The following is a 21232-nucleotide window of genomic DNA, read 5'->3' as shown; positions in this document are numbered from 1 at the left end:
TTTTGCATTAATTCCAAAGACTGCTCCACTGATTGAAATATCTTTGAAAAAACAGACATTGAGGAACAAACACCCTCTCCGGCCAAAGAGTTGTTCACACTTTGCGCAGTTCTATTGTATTCTATCAACACCGTGAGAAACACTTTGCCACAAGCTTAACAGTGAAAGCACCCACTGCCTATCTAGCATGCTGACACCGATATCGTATTGTACCTGCACTTCAGAATGGACCTAGTGTAAAGGGGTTGGTACTTGAAATATAAGAGCGATGACATCAAGTTTATTTTAGAAAACACTGCAAAAAAACAAACCATAATACCAATCACACTGAGTTGAATTTGATATAATTACCTGGAGATAATCAGACTGAATAATGGTAAGCAAGTGATCCTTGGTTAGTTCATAAAAAACGTCTGACGTCATGACCTGGGTAAACTCCTCACAGAGGAAATGTAAAGCTTGACGATGCACCCACTTGGAACCATATGGCTGAGAACTCCACTTGAGAATGGCGAGGACAGTTTCTAAAGAGATGCTCTCTGCTATTATATCCTCACAGCCTACAAGGAAAGCAAAATTATTATACAGTTATTTGAAGAATTCAGCAAAACTATTAAATTAGATAAAATGGTTACAAATACAGACTCATTAAGTAGGAAAATAAAGTGCCCATGAATTGGATATATAAATATACATTATTTAAAAATGCATGTCCTGTGATGGATCTGAAAGAACTGCAGTTGTTAATTTTTTCTCAAAATTACTGTGCATATCGGGATTGATTTTGGAAAGATTTAAAGGAAATATGTTCCAGTGGTCATGTGCTACTAGCTTCCTCTTTTATTGTTGTAATTGTCCACCTCAGTACGCCGACAACAAACCAGGTCTTACTATGAACAAGTGAATTCACAAGCATGCTTAGTTTATCCTACAGCTGTCCTGCACTAGCGACGTAAGGATGCTATTTTGTCAGCGATGGCAGGGCTCAATTAAATGAAATGGTGGACATGGTCTTCTTTTCTACAAGACAAAGCTTAGTTGATGACTAATATTTTAATTTTAGTTACTTTGGTACCTTTATGGACTACAGTGCACAAAACTGTTTCGCTCCGCGAGAACGACTAGGTCGCTTTTTCTTTCACAAATGTGAGAGTGATTTTGATCAAAAAGGGAATCTATAAAAAACAGGAGTTGATCATTATATTTGGACGCCATAGAAAGCAACTTTTACTATGCCATTTCACGATATTTAAGGAATATGCTACTACCAGTATGCATCTGTTCTTGGCATGTAGGGCTGTTGACATGTATATCTATGCATAGATCGCCGCCTAGTGTTGGGTCCGGATGATTGCACATTGTTGTCCTGGAAGAGTCTTCGAAGTATCACGAGATAGGTGGCTCCTCCCCTGGACTACAGTGCGCATGGGCATCCTCTCCATGCTCAGATTGTTTTTCGCCATTGTGGCAGAGATGGAGTATGATATAGTAAGTGATGACCATGCTTGAGAATAATTCTGAGTGCTACAGCTGCGACAGGCACCGGGGAGGAGGGCGGGCAATATAAATGTCAGCAGCCCTACATGCCAAGAACAGATGCATACTGGTAAGTAGCATATTCCGTTCGAGGCATGTGGGCTGCTGAATTTATATCTATGCATAGAATAAATAGTAGTACCCTCCTTAGCGGCGGTTGCCCGTGCCAGCTGCAGCAGTCTGAAAAAGAGTTCGGAGGACAGCCTGACCTACAGCAGCTTGTTGTTTTGAGTGTACATCCACGCAGTAGTGTTTGGTGAATGTGTGTATGGTGGTCCATGTGGCTGCTCTACATATATCCTCTAGAGGAATGTTACCTAGGAAATAAACAAAGTGGAATCCACTCAAGTGATAGTGATCCCTAGAGTGATGGGGAACACACAGTGTTGTTTAAATGCCCCTCACACACCAACAGGCCCCTTGGTGTCATGCTTCATCATCGGGGCCTTCGCACCCCTCTACGGGATGCGGCGTGCTACGACTCGCGAATACGCAGGAGCACTTGAAGTGAACTATGTGTGGGGGTGTGTGTTTAATATCAAGATGTGAGTGAGGTGAGGTGAAAAAAGTGGGTGGTTTTAAAAAAATACCTGGCACGTGGGAAGAAAAAACTTTATTAAATCCCCGGCTGGTATTATTAAAATAAAAGTGCAAGGCGTGGTTTTTTGAAAGATACGTATTAGGGTATCAAACCACTGTGTTAAAAGTCAACATGTTTCGGAGGTCAAAGCCCCCTTCTTCAGGACAAGGGTGAATGCACTTACCCTCCCCTTACTCACATGTAAGATGTAAAAGTGACAAATAAAAATTACCACAATGTGTAATGTTCCTCACAATGTTATATGTGAGTGAGTGTAGTTGCGCCCAGTTGGCGTAAGAACCTGTGAAAACAAAATCATAGATAAACATACAGATCTACGTATCACAGTTTTAGAGGAGAAGAATAATGCTTCTCTGAAAAAACATCAGGTAGCACCCAAAAAATAATTGGAACCTGGAACAGAAATAAAGAAGAAGAAAAAAGGACACTACAAACATACACACACGCAAACCAACACAACTCTCTGCTCACATGGAATGAGAGCAGAACATTGAGGACAGAAAGATCTTACTTAAAGTTCCCAAATACAGGACTTCATGAGCCTTTAACGTATATTGGGGAATCCTTCCTTTCTAATCAGAAACCTAGGAGATCAATATCAGGGATTTAGTAGAGGAACTTAATAACCAGAGTGCCAAAACTACAGTATGGAAGTGCTTCTCATGGTGGTCTTATAACTCACGGTTACAGCAACAGCTAATCACCTGCTCTACTCTCACGGATGTGTAGAACATACAATAAATCAGCCGCGCATGCGTCTGTCGGGCACAGTTGTGCGCATGCGCGGGGGATCAGCGTATGGCACTAGCGCATTACCGGACACTTGGAGATTTCTCTCCGTATTTGGGCATATACCGGCTTGAATTATTCAATCAATTTCCACTAATTACCTACAGGCAAGCATATAAAAAGGCCCCAGTCCCCTTGCAGCTCACTTCATCGGAGCCGCGTTGAGGGAAGGCAGGCGATTAGCTGTTGCTGTAACCGTGAGTTATAAGACCACCATGAGAAGCACTTCCATACTGTAGTTTTGGCACTCTGGTTATTAAGTTCCTCTACTAAATCCCTGATATTGATCTCCTAGGTTTCTGATTAGAAAGGAAGGATTCCCCAATATACGTTAAAGGCTCATGAAGTCCTGTATTTGGGAACTTTAAGTAAGATCTTTCTGTCCTCAATGTTCTGCTCTCATTCCATGTGAGCAGAGAGTTGTGTTGGTTTGCGTGTGTGTATGTTTGTAGTGTCCTTTTTTCCTTCTTCTTTATTTCTGTTCCAGGTTCCAATTATTTTTTGGGTGCTACCTGATGTTTTTTCAGAGAAGCATTATTCTTCTCCTCTAAAACTGTGATACGTAGATCTGTATGTTTATCTATGATTTTGTTTTCACAGGTTCTTACGCCAACTGGGCGCAACTACACTCACTCACATATAACATTGTGAGGAACATTACACATTGTGGTAATTTTTATTTGTCACTTTTACATCTTACATGTGAGTAAGGGGAGGGTGAGTGCATTCACCCTTGTCCTGAAGAAGGGGGCTTTGACCTCCGAAACATGTTGACTTTTAACACAGTGGTTTGATACCCTAATACGTATCTTTCAAAAAACCACGCCTTGCACTTTTATTTTAATAATACCAGCCGGGGATTTAATAAAGTTTTTTCTTCCCACGTGCCAGGTATTTTTTTAAAACCACCCACTTTTTTCACCTCACCTCACTCACATCTTGATATTAAACACACACCCCCACACATAGTTCACTTCAAGTGCTCCTGCGTATTCGCGAGTCGTAGCACGCCGCATCCCGTAGAGGGGTGCGAAGGCCCCGATGATGAAGCATGACACCAAGGGGCCTGTTGGTGTGTGAGGGGCATTTAAACAACACTGTGTGTTCCCCATCACTCTAGGGATCACTATCACTTGAGTGGATTCCACTTTGTTTATTTATATGACTCGGGAGACTGAATCCACTGACTCTCTCTCTCTCCCCCCTCCTGTTAGAATTTGTTACCTAGGAAAGCCATGGATGCCCCTAACTTGCGTTTGGAATGCGCTCCTGGGGGAACTGTTAATGTGCGTTTTGCCTTTTGATAACAGATCTGTATGCACTTACCAATCCATCTGGCTATACCCGATTTTAAAATTGGGTTGCCCTTGTGCTGTGGAGAGAAGGCAACAAACAGTTGTTTAGTTTTCCTGAAATCTTTAGTCCTGTCTATGCAATACAGGAGAGCCCTTTTAACATTTAGTGTGTGTAGTGCTCTGTCTACCACTGAATCAGGATTTGGGAAGAATACCGGTAGTTCAATAGTTTGGTTAACACCTTCAATGCAAAGGCAATTCCCGCTGGGTGCTGAACATGAAGGATCTCCATTGTTCATGACAAGGTCAGCTCGTCATAAGCACAGCTCCAGTGTACTGCATGACGAGCTGGCCTTGTCATTAGCATGGAAGTGGTTAATGTGGAACTGTGACACTACCTTGGGCATAAATTTAGGGTTGGTATGCAGCACTACCCTATTAGCATGAATTTTCCTGAATAGTGAGGGCTTGCAGCTCACTAACCCGTCTTAGCGACGTGATTGCCACCAGAAAAGCCACTTTCCATGTGAGAAATTGTATCTCACAAGAGTGAAGAGGTTCAAATGGTGGACCCATGAGCCTGGTGAGGACTATGTTGAGGTTCCAGACAGGCGAAGGCGGGTGTCTTGGAGGAATGACCCTTTTGAGTCCCTCCATAAAAGCTTTAATGGCCGCCACTTTGAAAAGGGATAGGTGCTGTCTATTTTGAAGATAAGCTGCCATTGCAGCTAAATGTATCCTGATGGAACTATACGCTAGATTACATCTGTATAGGTGCAGCAAATAACATATGATGTTTTGCGTGGAAGCATCCAGTGGATTTATGTCATTATTGGAACAATAGATGACAAAACGCTTCCATTTTGCCGCATAGCATGCCCTGGTGGTAGGTCGTCTAGCCTCCTTGATGATGTCCATACAGTCAGGGGGCAGTTTCAGGTAGCCAAACTCTATGACCTCAGGAGCCATATCGCAAGGCTCAACTGTTGCGGATCTGGGTGCTGAATGTCTCCATGGCTCTGAGTGAGGAGACTGGGTGTGAGTTTGAGGCGCTGGTGGGGCACCACTGAAAGTTCTAGGAACGTGGTGTACCATGCTTGCCTTGCCCACGTTGGAGCATCCAGGATGAGTGTCATGGAGTGGTGCCTCAGTTTGCGTGCTACCAGCGGTATGAGTGGTGCCGGAGGAAAAGCGTACGCAAATATGTTCGACCAGTTCATCCATATCATATTGCCCTGAGACTGCGGGTGTGGGAACCTGGCGAAGGTGTGGCATTTTGCGTTTTCTTGTGTGGCGAATAGGTCTATCTCTGGATGACCCCACTGCTGGAAATATGGTTGTAGCACTGAGGGATGCATCTCCCACTCGTGCATCTGATGGTTGTGCCTGCTGAGCAGGTCCGCCATCTGGTTGTCCCTGCCTGCGAGGTGTTCCGCCATGAGGAACATGTTCCTTTGAATGGCCCACTTCCACATGCACTGTGCTAGGTGGGACAATTGTGGAGAGTGTGTCCCTCCCTGCTTTTGAATGTAATACATCGCAGTCATGTTGTCCGTCCGGATCAGCACGACTTTGTTGCAGAGCTGCAACTTGAATGCCTTCATCGCCATGAAGATTGCCATCAGCTCCAGTAGGTTGATGTGCAGCCTTTTCTGCTGCGTGGTCCACAGTCCCTGCACAGTATAATGGAGGACATGAGCTCCCCAGCCCTGGAGAGATGCGTCCGCTGTTAGCACTACCTGTGGTACAGGCTCCTGGAACGGTCGTCCCCTGCAAAGGTTTTGTGTGTTCCACCAATGCAGAGAGTTGTATGCACGACCGGTCACCAACACTAGGTCTTTCAGCTGTCCCTGAGCCTGGTTCCACTGGCGTGCCAAGCATTCCTGAAGAGGACGCATGTGTAGCCTTGCGTGAGGGCCTATAAAGATGCAGGAGGCCATCATGCCTATTAGTTGCATGAACACTTGCGCTGGGAGTGAGTGTTGTGGCCTGAATTTTTGAATCAGCACCTGCATGCTGTTGACTCTCGCTGAGTTCGGTTGCGCTGTGGCAGTGAGTGTGTATTTCTGTGCCTAGGTACTGTTGTACAGGTGCGGGTTGAAGATGAGACTTCTGGTAATTTAGTGAAAATCCCAGACTGTGTAGGAGGTGAATTGTGCGGGACATGTGGCTGGCACACTGCTGGGCCGATTTTGCCTGGACAAGCCAGTCGTCTAGATACGGATAGACATGGATGTGTTGTCTCCGAAGATGCGCGGCCACTCTCGCCAAGCACTTTGTAAACACTCTGGGGGCTGTAGTGACCCCGAAAGGCAGTACCTTGAACTGGTAATGCTGGTTGTTGATGGTGAACCTGAGATATTTCCTGTGACTGGGGTGAATGGGAATGTGGAAATAGGCATCCTTCAGATCTAGGGTTGCTAGGAAATCTCCCTGACTGAGCAATGCAGAACTTGCTGTAAAGTGAGCATGTGAAAGTGTTCTGATAGGATGTATTGGTTTAAGGGTCTGAGGTCTAGAATGGGCCTGAGAGACCCGTCTTTCTTTGGGATTAAGAAGTACAGTGAATACACCCCTGTACCCTGTTGGTCTAAAGGCACGAGTTCTATGCCCCCTTTTTGCAGCATGGTGATGACTTCTTGCTGCAATAAGTGCATGTGCTCTGCGGACATAGGACGGTGCCTTGGGGGTATGTTGGGTGGAGTGGAGGTTAATTCCAGACAATAACCGTGATGTATAAGTTGTCTCACCCACCTGTCCCTGGTAATGCTTTCCCAGACTGGCAGGAACTGCTGAAGTCTTCCCCCGACCGGTGTTGTATGGTCGGGGGGCAGTGACAAGACGTCACGGTTTGTTAGTGGCGGAGGATCTGGCATTATTATTTCCACGTCCTCTGCCTTTGGTGCTGTTCCCACGGTATCCACCCCTATTGTTCTTGTTATAGGTTGTTTGTGTGCCTCCCTTGGTGTATTGGGCTTGTTGCGACACTTGTCCTCTAGAAGCTCCCCTGTTACCGGAGCGACGAAAGGAACTGCCCCTGAACTGTTGAGACTGCAGAGCTCCCATGGATTTTGTAGTTTGTGTCTTTTTTAATCTTTTCCAGAGTGGTGTCTACCTCAGGACCAAACAGGAAGTCAGGGTTAACTGGCTGATTAAGTAGAGTAGTTTGGATTTCCGACTTGAAACCAGAGATGCGGAGCCAGGCATGCCTTCTGAGCATTACGCTAGTGTTTATGGCCCTAGCTGCTGTGTCAGTTGCATCTAACGCGCATTTAATGGACGCGTTGGAGATCAACTTCCCCTCTTGTATAAGCATTTCTGCTCCCTCCTTATAAGCATCTGGCAGGTGTTGCATTAGCTGCTCCAACGTGTTATAGTGGGCCCTACCATATCTTGCTAACAGGGCTTGTGTATTGGAGATCCTCCAAATATTAGCTGCTTGAGCTGCTACACGTTTCCCAGAGGCTTCTAAGATCTTGGATTCTTTGTCCGGAGGAGGAGCATCACCAGTTGTTTGAGAGTTCGCTCTTTTACGAGCATTAGCCACCACTAAGGAGTCCAGTGGGAGTTGGCCCTTGATATATGTAGGGTCCACAGGCGTAGGCCGGTACTTCCTCTCAATTCTGGGGTTCACCAACCTTGCTTTAGTGGGCTCTTTAAAAATGTCGCTTGCATGTTTGAGCACACCTTTGAGCATAGGCAGAGTCTTTATAGATCTTTCTGATGTTGAGAACGTATCAAAGAGAAAGTCTTCCTCCACGGGGTCGGCGTGCATGTCGACATCATGGTTATGTGCCGCCCTTTCAATCAGTGCGTTAAACGCAGCAGTATCTTCAGTAGGCGAAGGTTTGACCGCATATGACTGAGTGTCAGGGGTGGTGTGTGGTTCATCAGGGTCCACAGTGTCAGCCCATGGCTGTGACTCATCCTGATCTGTATCAATGGGATAGTTAAACTGGTCCTCATTGTCCCCTTCCTCCACATCCTCAGTGACATGTGTGGGAGAGTAGGTATAGTCTCGCCCATATGATTGAATGGGTTCAAAAAGGATAGGGGAGGTGGTAGAGTCCCTCTTTTTCTTTAGTGGTATCCTGTAAGACTCCATAGGAGTTTCAGGCATGATTTTGCGTTTATAAACGGTGAGTCGACCTGATTCGGGGTCGATGTATAGTTTCGACTGGTTGTCGTGGGACGGTGGATGGAACATAACGTCATCCGTCCTAGGCTGAGTGGGTGCGGCTACTGATGTTGACTTGGATGAGTCGGTAGCCTTTGGGAGTTGAACAGTTTTAGGCCTTGCTGTCGGGGGCAGTCCGTATTTTATCGGCGCCGGAAGCGTCGGTGACGGACTGGCTTGCTTCGATTGTCTTCGATCCGACCGACTTCGATAGTTCTGTGTGCTTGAGGCCTTGCGTCGACTCGAGCCGTTGTTGCGCAGCAGGTACGCTCTTGGGCTTCGACGCGGTCTGTTCCTTTGGTCCGAGTTTGGGTTTCGGTTTCGGTTCGAAGGCTTTGACGAACAGCGGTTTCCTAATTTTCGGATCGATGGGTTTTTGGGCCTCGAGTCTTTTGGAAGAGTCGCCATCTTTGGCGCCGGACGTCGACGTGAGCGTGACGTGCTTAACTGTAGACACGGGCGTAGTCGATACGATCTTTGGTTCAACGCCCCCTTTCGACCCTGAGCACACGTTTCGACTTGGTAGGTTCTGAAGTCGTCGAGCCGATGGTTGCTTTCACCAGTTTCGGTTTCGATTTAGTGTCTTTCTGTTTCGGTTTCGATTTTTCCACTGATTGTGGCCGATCGACCGATGGTTCTTTGGGAATGTTCTTAGTCGGGCCTTGAAGCGGGACTAGAGAACGTGGACGAAGATCTTGGCTAAGGCCTTCCGGCGATGCCTCGACCTGAGCCGTGGAAGAGTCTTTATGGGGCCCCGCTACTGCAGTTGGGCCTAGCTCCTCGCTTGAGTCGTCGTCGACGGCTCCGATAGGTTGTACGTCGTCTCCTACCTCGACGATGTCTTCATCATGGACGTAGAGTTCTTCCTCGTCCTCATTGTAGTTGGAGTCTTGCTCCGACGCAGGATCCGAGTGCTGTTCAGGATCCTCCTCTTGTACACCCTCCTCATCGTCACCCCCGAAGATGTTTTCTGGGTCGGGTGCCGACTCCCGCGCCGACTGTCGTGCAGCGTGCCGAAGACGCAGAGTTTTCTTCGATCTGAATTTGGAACAGGCCATGCAGCTGGCCTCGTCGTGGTCCGGTGAGAGACATTTATTGCACACTGGGTGCATATCGATGTGAGGGTATTTCAAATTGCAAACGGGGCAGCGCTTGAACGGACTCCGTTCCATTGTCGATCGTCGATAGGGCCTTTGGTGTCAAAAGGCAATCGTCCTTCGACGTCCTGTTCTAAAAACTGGAAACAAGTACAAGGCACCAAACGAAAGACAATACCGACGCCCCGAAGGCCTTTTGGCCTTGAGAAAGAGTATCTAATATATATTCCGAACGGGAGTTAAGAAGTACATCCGAACCCAATGGCGGAAAAAAACAATCTGAGCATGGAGAGGATGCCCATGCGCACTGTAGTCCAGGGGAGGAGCCACCTATCTCGTGATACTTCGAAGACTCTTCCAGGACAACAATGTGCAATCATCCGGACCCAACACTAGGCGGCGATCTATGCATAGATATAAATTCAGCAGCCCACATGCCTCGAACATTAAATCTTGACATTTGAGCTGTGAAGTGAAACATTTCTCAACGCCTGGAGATCAAAAGGACAAAGAAGAATACTCTTTAGCAATAAACGATATATCAGAAATGTTTGGTTTTTTGAAAAATACTGTGCTGGAGAGGTAAGGTTTCATTTACAAGCAAAGTTGCTGCCGGATCCAATGAAACAAAACATGGCAGCAATATGCAAACTGCTAGGTGCAAATTTCACAGGAGCTTCATGTTGAGATTATTCAAGATCAGTGCCTTAGTATCGTGTGCAATTCCTTCCTGATTCAACGCATTTTTGCCTGAAACTCCGTGCCCGCTTTGCAGCATTCTGCACTGTGGTCCTTTGGTAGATAAAGACTGCAGACTTGGAGGCGGTCTCTAGGCAGATTTGTGAGGCACTAGGGGCAACATCTAAAAGGTGTGTTCTGCATAGCACCCAGCGATTCCGACCCACTCGCTATGGATTTTCAGACTGATCAGTATGTGAAGTGCATTTTTCGCCTACTACTTCTGTGCTTTTCTGGGCATTTTGGTATCCTCTTCTTTCTACTCTATGTAGATTGAAGATCGATTTTTATTGAGAATTAATTCAAACTGTCAAATTTCTCACCTTTACTTATGGAATCCATAGAACTTCAGCTGTTGCTTACAATTCAACGACGGAAAAAATTATCTGAGGATGGCGGGCATGCTTCCGGGGCGGGCATCTGACGTTACCAGAGGGATGAACAAGGCACCAAATGGTAACAGGCGCCGAAGCTCAACCAAACAAGCATTTGCAAAGCAATAGGTCTCACATTTGTGCGTGTTAGAGCTATTGGGAGTTGTAAATCAAGATGTCTTTTACCCATGTGTTTTGATGTGGTGTGGAGTGGTATTATGTGGGTTGTATTGGAATGGTTAGTTGTGGAAATGTGTGTGGTGGGATTGTATGGAGGGGAGTGGATTTGTGTAGTGGAATTTTGTGATTTGGTGTGTAGTGGAATTAGGAGCATAGTAATAATGTGGTATTGAGTGTACTGTGATGTGATGTGAGAGGAATTTGTATAGCGCACTACCACTCCAAGGAGCATCTTGGCGCTTTGACTCGTGTACTCAAAGATGGTAAGGTTTGTTATTCTCACATTGCCATTGGGAATCCTAGACAAGTGTTTTGCAGGTTGCATCCGCCATACTGTAGATCCATCTTTTAAGGGATTTTCTAAACTTCTGTTCGCAGGTAATTTCGCGGAGTTGATGAGGCAATTTGTTCCAGGCCTTAGCACCTCTTACTGCTAGAGTTTTTCCTCATCTTGTAGCAAGTCTAAACTTTGGGACGACCATCAAATTGGCTGTTGAAGATCTAAGTTCTCGAGTAGGATCGTAGCGTTTAAAGTTTTTGAGCAGGTATTGTGGACCCTGCTTGTAAAAGGCCCTAAAGGTAATTATCAGGACCTTAAACAGGATGCGCTTTTGAATGGGAAGCCAAGGAAGCACATCCAGTACTGCAGAGGCTGTGGTTTCTCTGGGCCATCCAAGAACTAGTCTTGCTGCGGCATGTTGGACCATCTGCAGCCTGTGCAGGGCCGCTTTGTTTGCCCCCGCATACAGGCTGTTGCAATAGTCCAACCTGGATGTGATTAGCGCCACTGCCACAGTGTGCCTGGCAGACAAAGGGAGGAGGTCAAAAAATTTCCTGAGGCCCTTTATTATATTAAAGCATGACCCAGCCACTTCTCTTGCCTGTTGTTTAAAAGATAGGGTCTCATCGAATTTAATTCATTACGATGGTTCTGGGCGGGGCCTCTACCTCTTCCGGCCAACAAATCTGGGGAGAGAAGTTTTTTTTTTTTACCAAACTGTAGGATTTCTGTCTTTGCAGAGTTGCATTTCAAATGATTGTTGTTCCTCCAGGCAAAAGTTGCCTTCAGGCAATACTTCAGAGTCTGTTCAGCAGTTGCCGGGTCCTCATCCAAGGTGAGGACTAATTGGGTGTCATCGGCATATGCTATTGTGCTGATGTTAAAGGAGGAGATGAGCTCATCAGGGGGACCATGTAGAGATTGAATAAAATGGGGCTCAGACTAGAGCCCTGAGGCACCCCGGAATGAACCCTCCTCTCTTCGGAACAGAACTGCCCCAGCATAGTAATCTGCAGTCTTTACGTCAGAAAGTTGTTAAACCATTTTAACACGGTGCCCGCTATGCCTGCACTCGTCAGGCGATGTAATAGAATAGCATGGGACACCGTGTCAAATGCTGCAGATAGATTCAACAGGATCAAGACTGCCCTTTTGCCTTGATTGTTTCCGTGGAAAACAGCAAAGCAGACTCTGTAGAATGGTGGGCCCTGAAGCCAGCTTGATTCGGATGAAGAACATTATTCTTCTCCTAATATGCCGTGAGCTGTTTGTTGACACAGGCCTATGCAAGCTTACATACGGCTGGTAGGAGCGAAATGGGCCGTAAATTAGATAAAACTGTGGGGTCTTGGAGAGCTTTTTTCTGAAGGGGTCTAACAGCTGCAACCTTCCAGCGTGCTGGAATTGTGTGGAGTGGGATTGTGTGTCGTGGAGTGTAATCATGTGGAATGGTATTTTGTGTTGCAGAGTGGTATGCCTTGGAGTTTAATTATGAGGTGCGCTGTTGAATTATGACAACTGAAAGTCGGTTTGTTTTAAAAGCATCAGTTACATGTGCAATGAGTGGTGTATTATGAAAAACAAATGTTTTTCTTTTCTTTGCATTAAGAGGATAAAATACAGCAAAGCAAAATATACCTTCTATTTCGTTTGCACATTCAGCGTGAGAACGAGCTCCGAAGTACAGAAAGGATAGGGTAAACGCTAGGCTGCCTCCCAACCAGAAGATTAAGGGGTGGGGAAACGGGTGCCAGAATATGGGAGAGGAGATAGAGGTGGCAGGAGTTTGAGAAAAAAAAACCTGTATCAGTACATAAATAATCAGATGAATGATAATGGTGAGATAAAGATCCCCTGTTCTCTGCTTGTGCCCTAGTTACTCCTAATGCAGTAATTACTGCCCCTACATTCTGAGGTCATCCACAATGCAGCAGGAACAGTAAGTAAATAAGCAACATCCGTCCCTAGCCTTCCGTAGGACATTAAAGGCGGTCAGGGGTTTAGGGCGGGAAAAAGGTCAATCCAGTGATCTAAATGTAGGAGGGGCAAACGGTACATGACGTCACTCATTACAACCCCTGTTGAAGTGAACCGGCACCCATTATTACAAATTAATAATTAGAAATGAGGAGCAACCATTTTAACGGCAAAGAAGAGATACTTTCAATATGCCTATCCTGCTCAGGCTTTAAATACACTGCATTAATAAAACTACTATTCCCGCGGTGCCTTGGAAGGAGTTTTAAACAATCATAACATTGTCACAAACACCAATTGTAAGTCAACAGAGCCCACATGAACAATGTCAGCATGTATCTAGACATTTAATTGCTGCATTCTGCATGTAGCCCTCACAGTTAAGGAGACTATGGCCTCCATAGGGGTAGAAGCACTTAAATCAAGCAGCAAGAGAGGCGAGGCAATCAGCGATGCATAGAGTTGGGATGGGCAAACAGCGACCAGGGAGGGATGGTGGGGGCCAGCAAGCAGTTGTGGGGGGCTTGTGAAGAAGGAGCAGCGACCTGGGAGGGTTGGTGGGGGCAGGCAAGCAGTGTTGTGGGAGGGGGTTGCAGAGATGGGTTGATGGAAGCAACAATGAAGGGGTTAGGGCTGGGAAAAAGGTAAACCCAGTGATGTAAATGTAGGCGGGGCAATAAGTACATGGCGTCATTCACTACAATCCGTGGTGTTTAGGTGAACCGGCGCCAATGATTACAAATTAATAATTTGTAATGTGTATCCAACTCGCAATATGCCAATCTTGTTCAGGCTTCAATTACACTGCTGCAGTAAAGCTACACTTTCCGCGATGCCTTGAGAAGAGTTTTAACCAATGATAACATTGTCGCAAACATCAATGGTCAGTCAATAGAGTCCAGATGAACCCTGTCGGTGTGTAGCAAGACATTTTATTGCAGCATTCTGTATGTAAAACAAGCAGGGATGCGGGGAGGGAAGGGGGGGGGGGGGGGGAGTTGGGACGAGCAAGCAGGGACCTGGGAGGGGTGGTTGGGGCTAGCAGACACGAACAGAAAACGCAGCGATGGGTGAGAGGTATCCAGAAAGCAGAGTTGAAAGAAAAAGTTGAACTAACCAAATAGTCAGAAGTGAACTGATCCATGTAACAGGGTCAGTCTCCAGGGCAGGACCAAAACAACCAAAAGGCGGGACGAATGTAAACCATGTGCCAATGAAACCAAAGGAATTTTGAAAGGCAAGCCAAGGAACAAATTAAAGTGATGGGTGTGGTGAAAGCCCACTGAAGTAGATGCAGCATGCCAAGAGACCGCGCATGTGCGCTGCCTAGGCTCTACCTAGAAAACAAAAAAAAGAGAAACAGTAGTAAGGTGAGAGTTCCACACCCAACCACTACATGGCGGAATAATGCACAGGGTCTGAATCCAGAAAAGATTCCTGCTGCAAAACATGCATACACCAACCAGCTAATAAAGAAGCCCTCTGCGGACACCAACATCATTAGTAATTAATGCAATGTCACTGCTCTCACTGCTCCCTTTTCCATCTAAAGTTATTGAGAATGCAGTAAACAGACAACTTCACCTGCTTGAAAGCCATAAGCCTATTAATCCAGTCCAGTTCGTGTTTATCACCACACGTATCGCAGTGCTTGTCAAATGAAGGTCGAGTATACACAGTGGCAACAGTAAACACAGTGCTTAAAGACGGATCCTCGATCAACATATGTCACGTAGCATTCGAGTGCAAAGTAGTAGTAGTCGTAGTAGTAAGGGGGGGGGGGGAGGTGTGCCGGTCAAGAGGAATAAGCTGTAGGAAGTTGTTCTTATCATAGTGATTGGATCCTCATTAGGGTGCAGTTCCATTTTGTGGGTCCATTGTCACTTCATGAGCGCTCGATTAAGGCAGAGCACTTTGAGCTAGCTTTTGAATTTTTTGAAGGAAGGGTTAGTCCGGATGTGTACTGGGATAGCATTCCAAATTTTGGGTGCATTTCCAGAGAAAGAACGAGATATGGTTTTTTTGCGGGTTTTCGGGGGGGGATGAGTAGAAGAGTGTTGGTGCTTCTGAGATTTCTTGTCTGCCCCACTTTGTTAAGTTTGCCAGTGTGCAGAGCTTTGTGGGTGGACAGGCAGTTCTGAAGTTAGCACGCATTTCTATTTGGAGCCAATTTAGCTCTTGGAGAGCGGGGGAGATGTGTTCGAGGTTCTTTACTCCGGTCACCATTCTGGCTGCAGCATTTAGGGTTGATATGAGAGCAGCACGTTGTGATTTTGCCAAAACCTGTGAGGGTGGCGTTCCTGTAGACTAATCTAGATAGCACGAGGGATTGCGTGACTTGCTTAAGATCTTTTGGAGGGATGAAAAGGTTGATTTAGTTAAGTAGTTTTAAGTTGAAGAAAGCACATCTTGCGGTGTTCTTGATGTGTTTGACCATGTCAAGGTTAGGGTCCAGGGTGATTCCCAGTGATTTGACAGAGTCTGCTGGGATGAGAGTGCAGTTAAGAGCATTAATAGACTTTATTCATGCCATGATTCAAGGGGTCTGCTCTTTGCTGGCTATGAGGAGGATTTCTGTTTTGTCTTTGTTGACTTTCAGATGGTTTGGGGACAGCCATTTTTTGGTCTCGCCTCAGACTGCGCATGCGCTGTCTCTTCGAGAAATTTAGCAAGTGGCTTTTAAAAGAGCCACCAGTCTTTTGCTGGCCTACAGCTTGCGTTCACGAGCTTGTGCACAGCTGCCATATGTTTTTCTATTGCTGTAATCAGGCTCTTCTGCTTGCACCACCTCCCTCCCCTTTCCTCCTTCCTCCTGGTCAGCTTCATTTGTGTCTTCTAGCTGTGAAGAATGCTCCTCTGCTCGCACTCCCCCCTCCCTTCTCCCCTGCCTCCCCCTCCTCTTCGTCAGTTTCATTTGTGTCTTCTATCACTGTGAATGCTCCTGCTTCCACCAGGCACACACACCATCAGTCGTCAGTGCACGATTTCACTGGGCACACACACCACCAGCCGTCAGTGCACGCTTCCACCAGGCACACACAGACCACCAGCAGTCCGTGCACGCTTCCACCAGGTACACACCCCACCAGCCGTCAGTGCACGCTTCCACAAGGCACACACACCACCAGCCGTCAGTGCACACACCACCGGGCACACACACCACCAGCCGTCAGTGCACGCTTCCACCAGGAACACACAGACCACCAGCAGTCAGTGCACGCTTCCAACAGGTACACACCCCACCAGCAGTCAGTGCACGCTTCCACAAGGCACACACCCCACCAGCAGTCAGTGCACGCTTTACCGGGCACACACATTACCAGCCGTCAGTGCGCGCTTTCAGCAGGCGCACACACCACCAGCCGTAAGTGCAGCAGGCAGGCTCTTCTCAGAGTTCTTTGGTAAATATGTGTTCGATGCTTGGGAGGGAGTGGGTTGAGTTTTCTTAAACATTACTGAGTATGCAGGTGCAGTGCATGAACTCCTTTGTGAGTGAGTCATGCTGCCTGGGGCTCACTCACGCCACACTTGTAAATTGCGCCTGCACCTGGCTTTTTCTCATTTGCAAAGTTCGGCGCATGGGCACAGCTAGGCAGGCCCCACACCCCCGGAAATGACTGCTTCCTACAACCAAAATGGAAACATTCAGAGCAATGAAAACAAGTTCATTTGATGCAAAGAACGGTTAACAAAAACCATGTCCAGCTATTGTAAATCTGGCAACTTAAAACCACAACAAAAAACAAACAAGCATTGACATAGCCAATAGCTCTCCCTTTTTGGTGAAGGTCTTGGCACTAAAGCTTGAAAAGGGACTACAAAAAGTCCAGGAACTACAATAAGTCCTAGAACTTGAAAAAGGACTACAGAAAGGGTGAAAACTATAAAAGGATTTTTATTTTTATTTTTTTACCGGCGGAAACTTTGACTTTTTGCATCTACTGGAAACTTTCTTGCATTCATTCCCCCGAGTTAATGCGGTTTATGTTGGCTGGTGTACGACTTTGACCGACTTTTATCAAACTTATACACGGGTAATTCTACTGCAGTCATTCCCCCCTTGTCAATTCTGTAGCGACTAGTCACACCCCTTCCAGCTCAGTCTTCACTATGGCCGCTAACAATAGACTAACGGAAGGTTCGCTTTCTTAAGTTGGAGCCAGTGCCTTTAAGATTACCTATCCGACTAACCTCACTAAGAATGCGTCAAAAAAATTCAAACCTAATAAAAAAATATCCTGAAACTCTTGTAACATACATACTTCAGTATGTATAATGGTAACACCATGTCTGATCTAATCTTCTTCACGACTAAGAGCCCAATGGAGAAAAACTTTCATTTAATTTTTCCATTGCACACAGTTAAGGAAAATACCCTATGGTTTTAGTCTCGTCATCTCTCACTCCTCGATTCACAACATAGATCTCACCATTACCATCTATAACAACAAGATTGTTCTTATTCAAGCTGCTAATCCAAACCTAAAGCAGTTCGACAAACTCTTTCTGAAGATTAAAAGTTTGGTAGCTAACTACTAACTCCCAGGGCGTCGTGATACCACACTAACCAGTCCAAGGTCACTCCAATTCACTGCTCCCACTCCCCCCTCAGATTCACACCTGTCCTCTCCCACTCCCCCCTCATATTCACACCCTTCCTCACCCATCATCCTTACCATGCCCTTGCAGGCTGCTGAAAGGGTCGAATCACTGTTGAATCCTACTTCTAGACCACTAATCCTATCTACACTTCCTTCCTCCTTATCCATACCGCCTGACACACCTCTAACATTTAGTGATCAACCCCCCCCCCCCCATCTTGACTCTCCCATTATTGTCACTAGCACCGGTAACACTCATCAGCTCTCTTCACCCTCCGCTGCTCTACTCACCCAATCAATTTCCTGGTCCATGCTCCCCGGAACACCACCTATATTCAGGGACACACCCTCTCCCAGTGCTTCCCCCGGTATCGATTCGGACCCCTCTAACACTTTTGGTCACCCATTCTCCTCTTCAGGTCTCCACACTCACCTTCCTCCCCTCTCCCAACAACCATACCTGTTGGCACGCTTGGACGATCTCTCCCTTGAACTCCACGGGTTGAAAACTCTTTCATTTGAATATCTCCCCTTGTTAAGACCCCTCCTCGCCAGTCCGAGGCCCAAAGCACCCTCCAAGGCCACAAACACACCTCCCTGCGATCTTCCCCTATCACCTACCACCTACAAATCTGTTCCCCTACCTAACACAACCTATCGTCCAAGAAGCTCGTCCGATCTCACACCAAACGAGATCGACAATTTGGTTAAATATTACTCGTCCAATGTGGTCCCGAACACTAACCCTAATGGTTTAATCCATACCATTCACTCTAACACTAACAGAGAATCCTACCTTAACAGCAGATCCATAAATAAGGATAACCTCAAGCAAGTCAATATCTCACAGACCCCCCCCCCTTAGTGCGGCTCCACTCAAATGTATACTACTTAATTGTAGATCTGCTAGCAAGCATGCCTCCAAGATCTTCAACCTCATTCAACAGAATGAGATAGACATCATTATCCTCACAGAAACTTGGCTCAAACCTTCGTCCACTCCAATTCTCGACCTCTTGGTACCCCCCCCACCCATGACATAATTCGTCTTGACAGAGACGAGAAGATGGGTGGGGGCCTAGCCTGTATACACCGGAGTACACTTGCGGTCTACCTTTCAGAGTAATCTTCGCTGGTAACATGCGAATACCTTTGTCTCAGTATCTCCTCTCACAATCATCTGGTCTGCAAACTACACTCATTCTACCATCCCCCAGGTGATAATCTCCCCTTCATTGAACAACTGCTGGAAATCATTGCGGGCAATGTAGACTCAACCCAGTCTCACATCTACCTGGGAGATTTTAACCTTCACTGGTCTAACACTAATGATCATGCCGTCTCATGCCTAAAATCATTTTTACTCGACCACGACGTGATTCAGCATTGTGACCAGCCTACTCACACTAAAGGGGAAACCTTAGATCTCATCATCTCCAAAGATCAATCCATCTCTTTGGATTCCATTATGCCTTGTGATTGGTCAGACCATCACATCATTTCCTTCCATATCAACTCGGAGGTTCACCGGAGTAAGACACAAAAAACCAAACTGAAGATCTGGAAAAGGGATCTCAGAGATTTCAATACAGCTGAACTAGCTACCCGCTGCAATCAAGCCCTCTCTCCACATTCGGATTTATCTGAAGTACACGCTCTCACTGAATTCTACAACTCTTCCATTTCCAATATCATGGAACTGATGGCCCCACTCCAACAAAAAAATGGCCTGCAAAGATTTCCAAACCATGATTCAATGGCAACCTAAATTCTGAACGGCGTAACCTAAGGGCCTTTGAACGGTCCTGGAGAACCAGCCCTTCAGCTGAAAATCTAAAAAACCTTAGAGCAGCAAGAAGGGCATATAACAAACAAATCAAGACAGCCAAGGCGGACTATTTTAGAACCCAACTTAACCAAGCGGCGAATCGACCCAAAAAACTATTCGAACTGGTTAAACAATTGATAGCAGCCCCTAACCATTCAGCTTCAGACATCATACCTCCCTCTTGTGTTGATTTGGCTGCCTTTTTTACGGAAAAAAATAGGCTGATCATCCCTGATCTGGAAACCAGGAAGACACTATTGCCACCCAACAAAACCGCACTACTACGGGCTGCTCCTGACAAGAAAACACCAACTAGATGGGGTATCAAGAATAACGCTTCCTGGGTCACCTTTACCCCCCTTAACGAAAATGATATCAAAAAGGTACTGCGGATTATCAACCCATCCAATCACTTCAATGACCCGTTACCACCTAATATTTTCAAATTAGTTCAGGACGAAATCACCCCCTTCTGGACAAAGATAGTGAATGCTTCCTTGTCGCAAGGTATGATCCCAGAATGCCTCAAAGAGGCACAGTTAACGCCTATATTGAAAAAACCCACAGCCGATAGTACAGATCTTAACTTCCGACCTATCTCTAGTATTCCTACCCTTGCCAAACTCCTGGAGAAATGCGTCCATTCACAACTATGTGTACACATTGAAAATTACCACCTCCTGGACCAACATCAATCTGGCTTTCGTAGTGGACATAGCACCAAATCGGGCCTCACTCACGTGATTGATGATATATTAACAATGCTTGATCTAAATGAATCCTGCCTCCTTATCCTACTTGACCTCTCCTCCGCGTTTGACACTGTTAATCATGACAATCTCCTATTCATTCTGGAACATAGGATGGGCCTCTCAGGCCAGGTGCTGCATTGGTTTGGGTCCTTCCTGCAACACAGAACCCAAAGAGTTAAAGTGAATCACTCATTCTCCCAGCCATCCCCGTAATCATGGGCGTTCCCCAAGGATCCTCTTTATCTCCCATTCTCTTCAATCTGTTCCTGGAACCTTTAGCTAACGTTCTAAATTCATTGGACACTAGGTTCCACATGTATGCAGAGGATACCCAACTCGATTTAAAAATCTCCCCCCCGGAAGACATCACCTCACTCAATTCTACCCTCCTGACTACCCAAAATTGGTTGACTAAGAACCACCTTCTGCTAAACACCTCTAAAACAGAATTCCTCCTCATATCTCCTCCGAAATATACTCCTTATATCGACCTATGGATGAACCAACTAACCACCTTCAACTCCTACCCCCGCATCATCGATTCAGCTAAACCCCTAGGAATTACTCTGGACAAGCATCTGAATATGAAGTCTCACATCAGAAACGTGTGCAAGGGAACTAACCACCTTCTAAGAACACTCAGAAATCTGAAACCTTTTCTACCGCAAGCAGATTTCAAGCAAGTGGTCCAAGTGCTTGTCCTACCGAGACTTGACTACGGCAGTGCCACGCTATGTGGACTCCCCAAATACGCTTTGGCCCCCCTAAAGGCCTCTCTGAACGCAGCGGCCGGATTGATCATGGGCACCAAGCGTAATACACACATCTCTCCGGTTCTAAAATCACTAAATTGGCTACTCTATGAAGCTAGAATTCATCTGAAGATTGCCTGCCTTTCACACAAAGCCCTCCACTTCAAAACCCCTACCTACCTCGCACAAAAACTAAAACTATCTGGAGGAGGTAGATCGTCAAGGAGTGCTAATTCCTTCTTCCTGAAACCACGG

The 21232-nt window shown here is 46.2% G+C and overlaps 1 protein-coding gene across 1 annotated transcript in view; it reads right to left on the bottom strand.

Annotated features, from left to right (window-relative positions):
* Positions 1–21232, bottom strand: part of BTBD7 (BTB domain containing 7) — a 464036-nt gene that overhangs the window by 265119 nt on the left and 177685 nt on the right. The window contains exon 4 of the mRNA XM_078660088.1: positions 352–560. Coding sequence (XP_078516214.1) covers positions 352–560 — 209 coding nt within the window. The remainder of the gene's footprint in view (positions 1–351; positions 561–21232) is intronic.

Source organism: Lissotriton helveticus, chromosome 9 (assembly GCF_964261635.1).
Source record: "Lissotriton helveticus chromosome 9, aLisHel1.1, whole genome shotgun sequence".
Taxonomy (NCBI): Eukaryota; Metazoa; Chordata; class Amphibia; order Caudata; family Salamandridae; genus Lissotriton; species Lissotriton helveticus.
The sequence above is the reverse complement of the archived record's forward strand: the minus strand, read 5'-3'. Positions and strand labels throughout refer to the sequence as shown.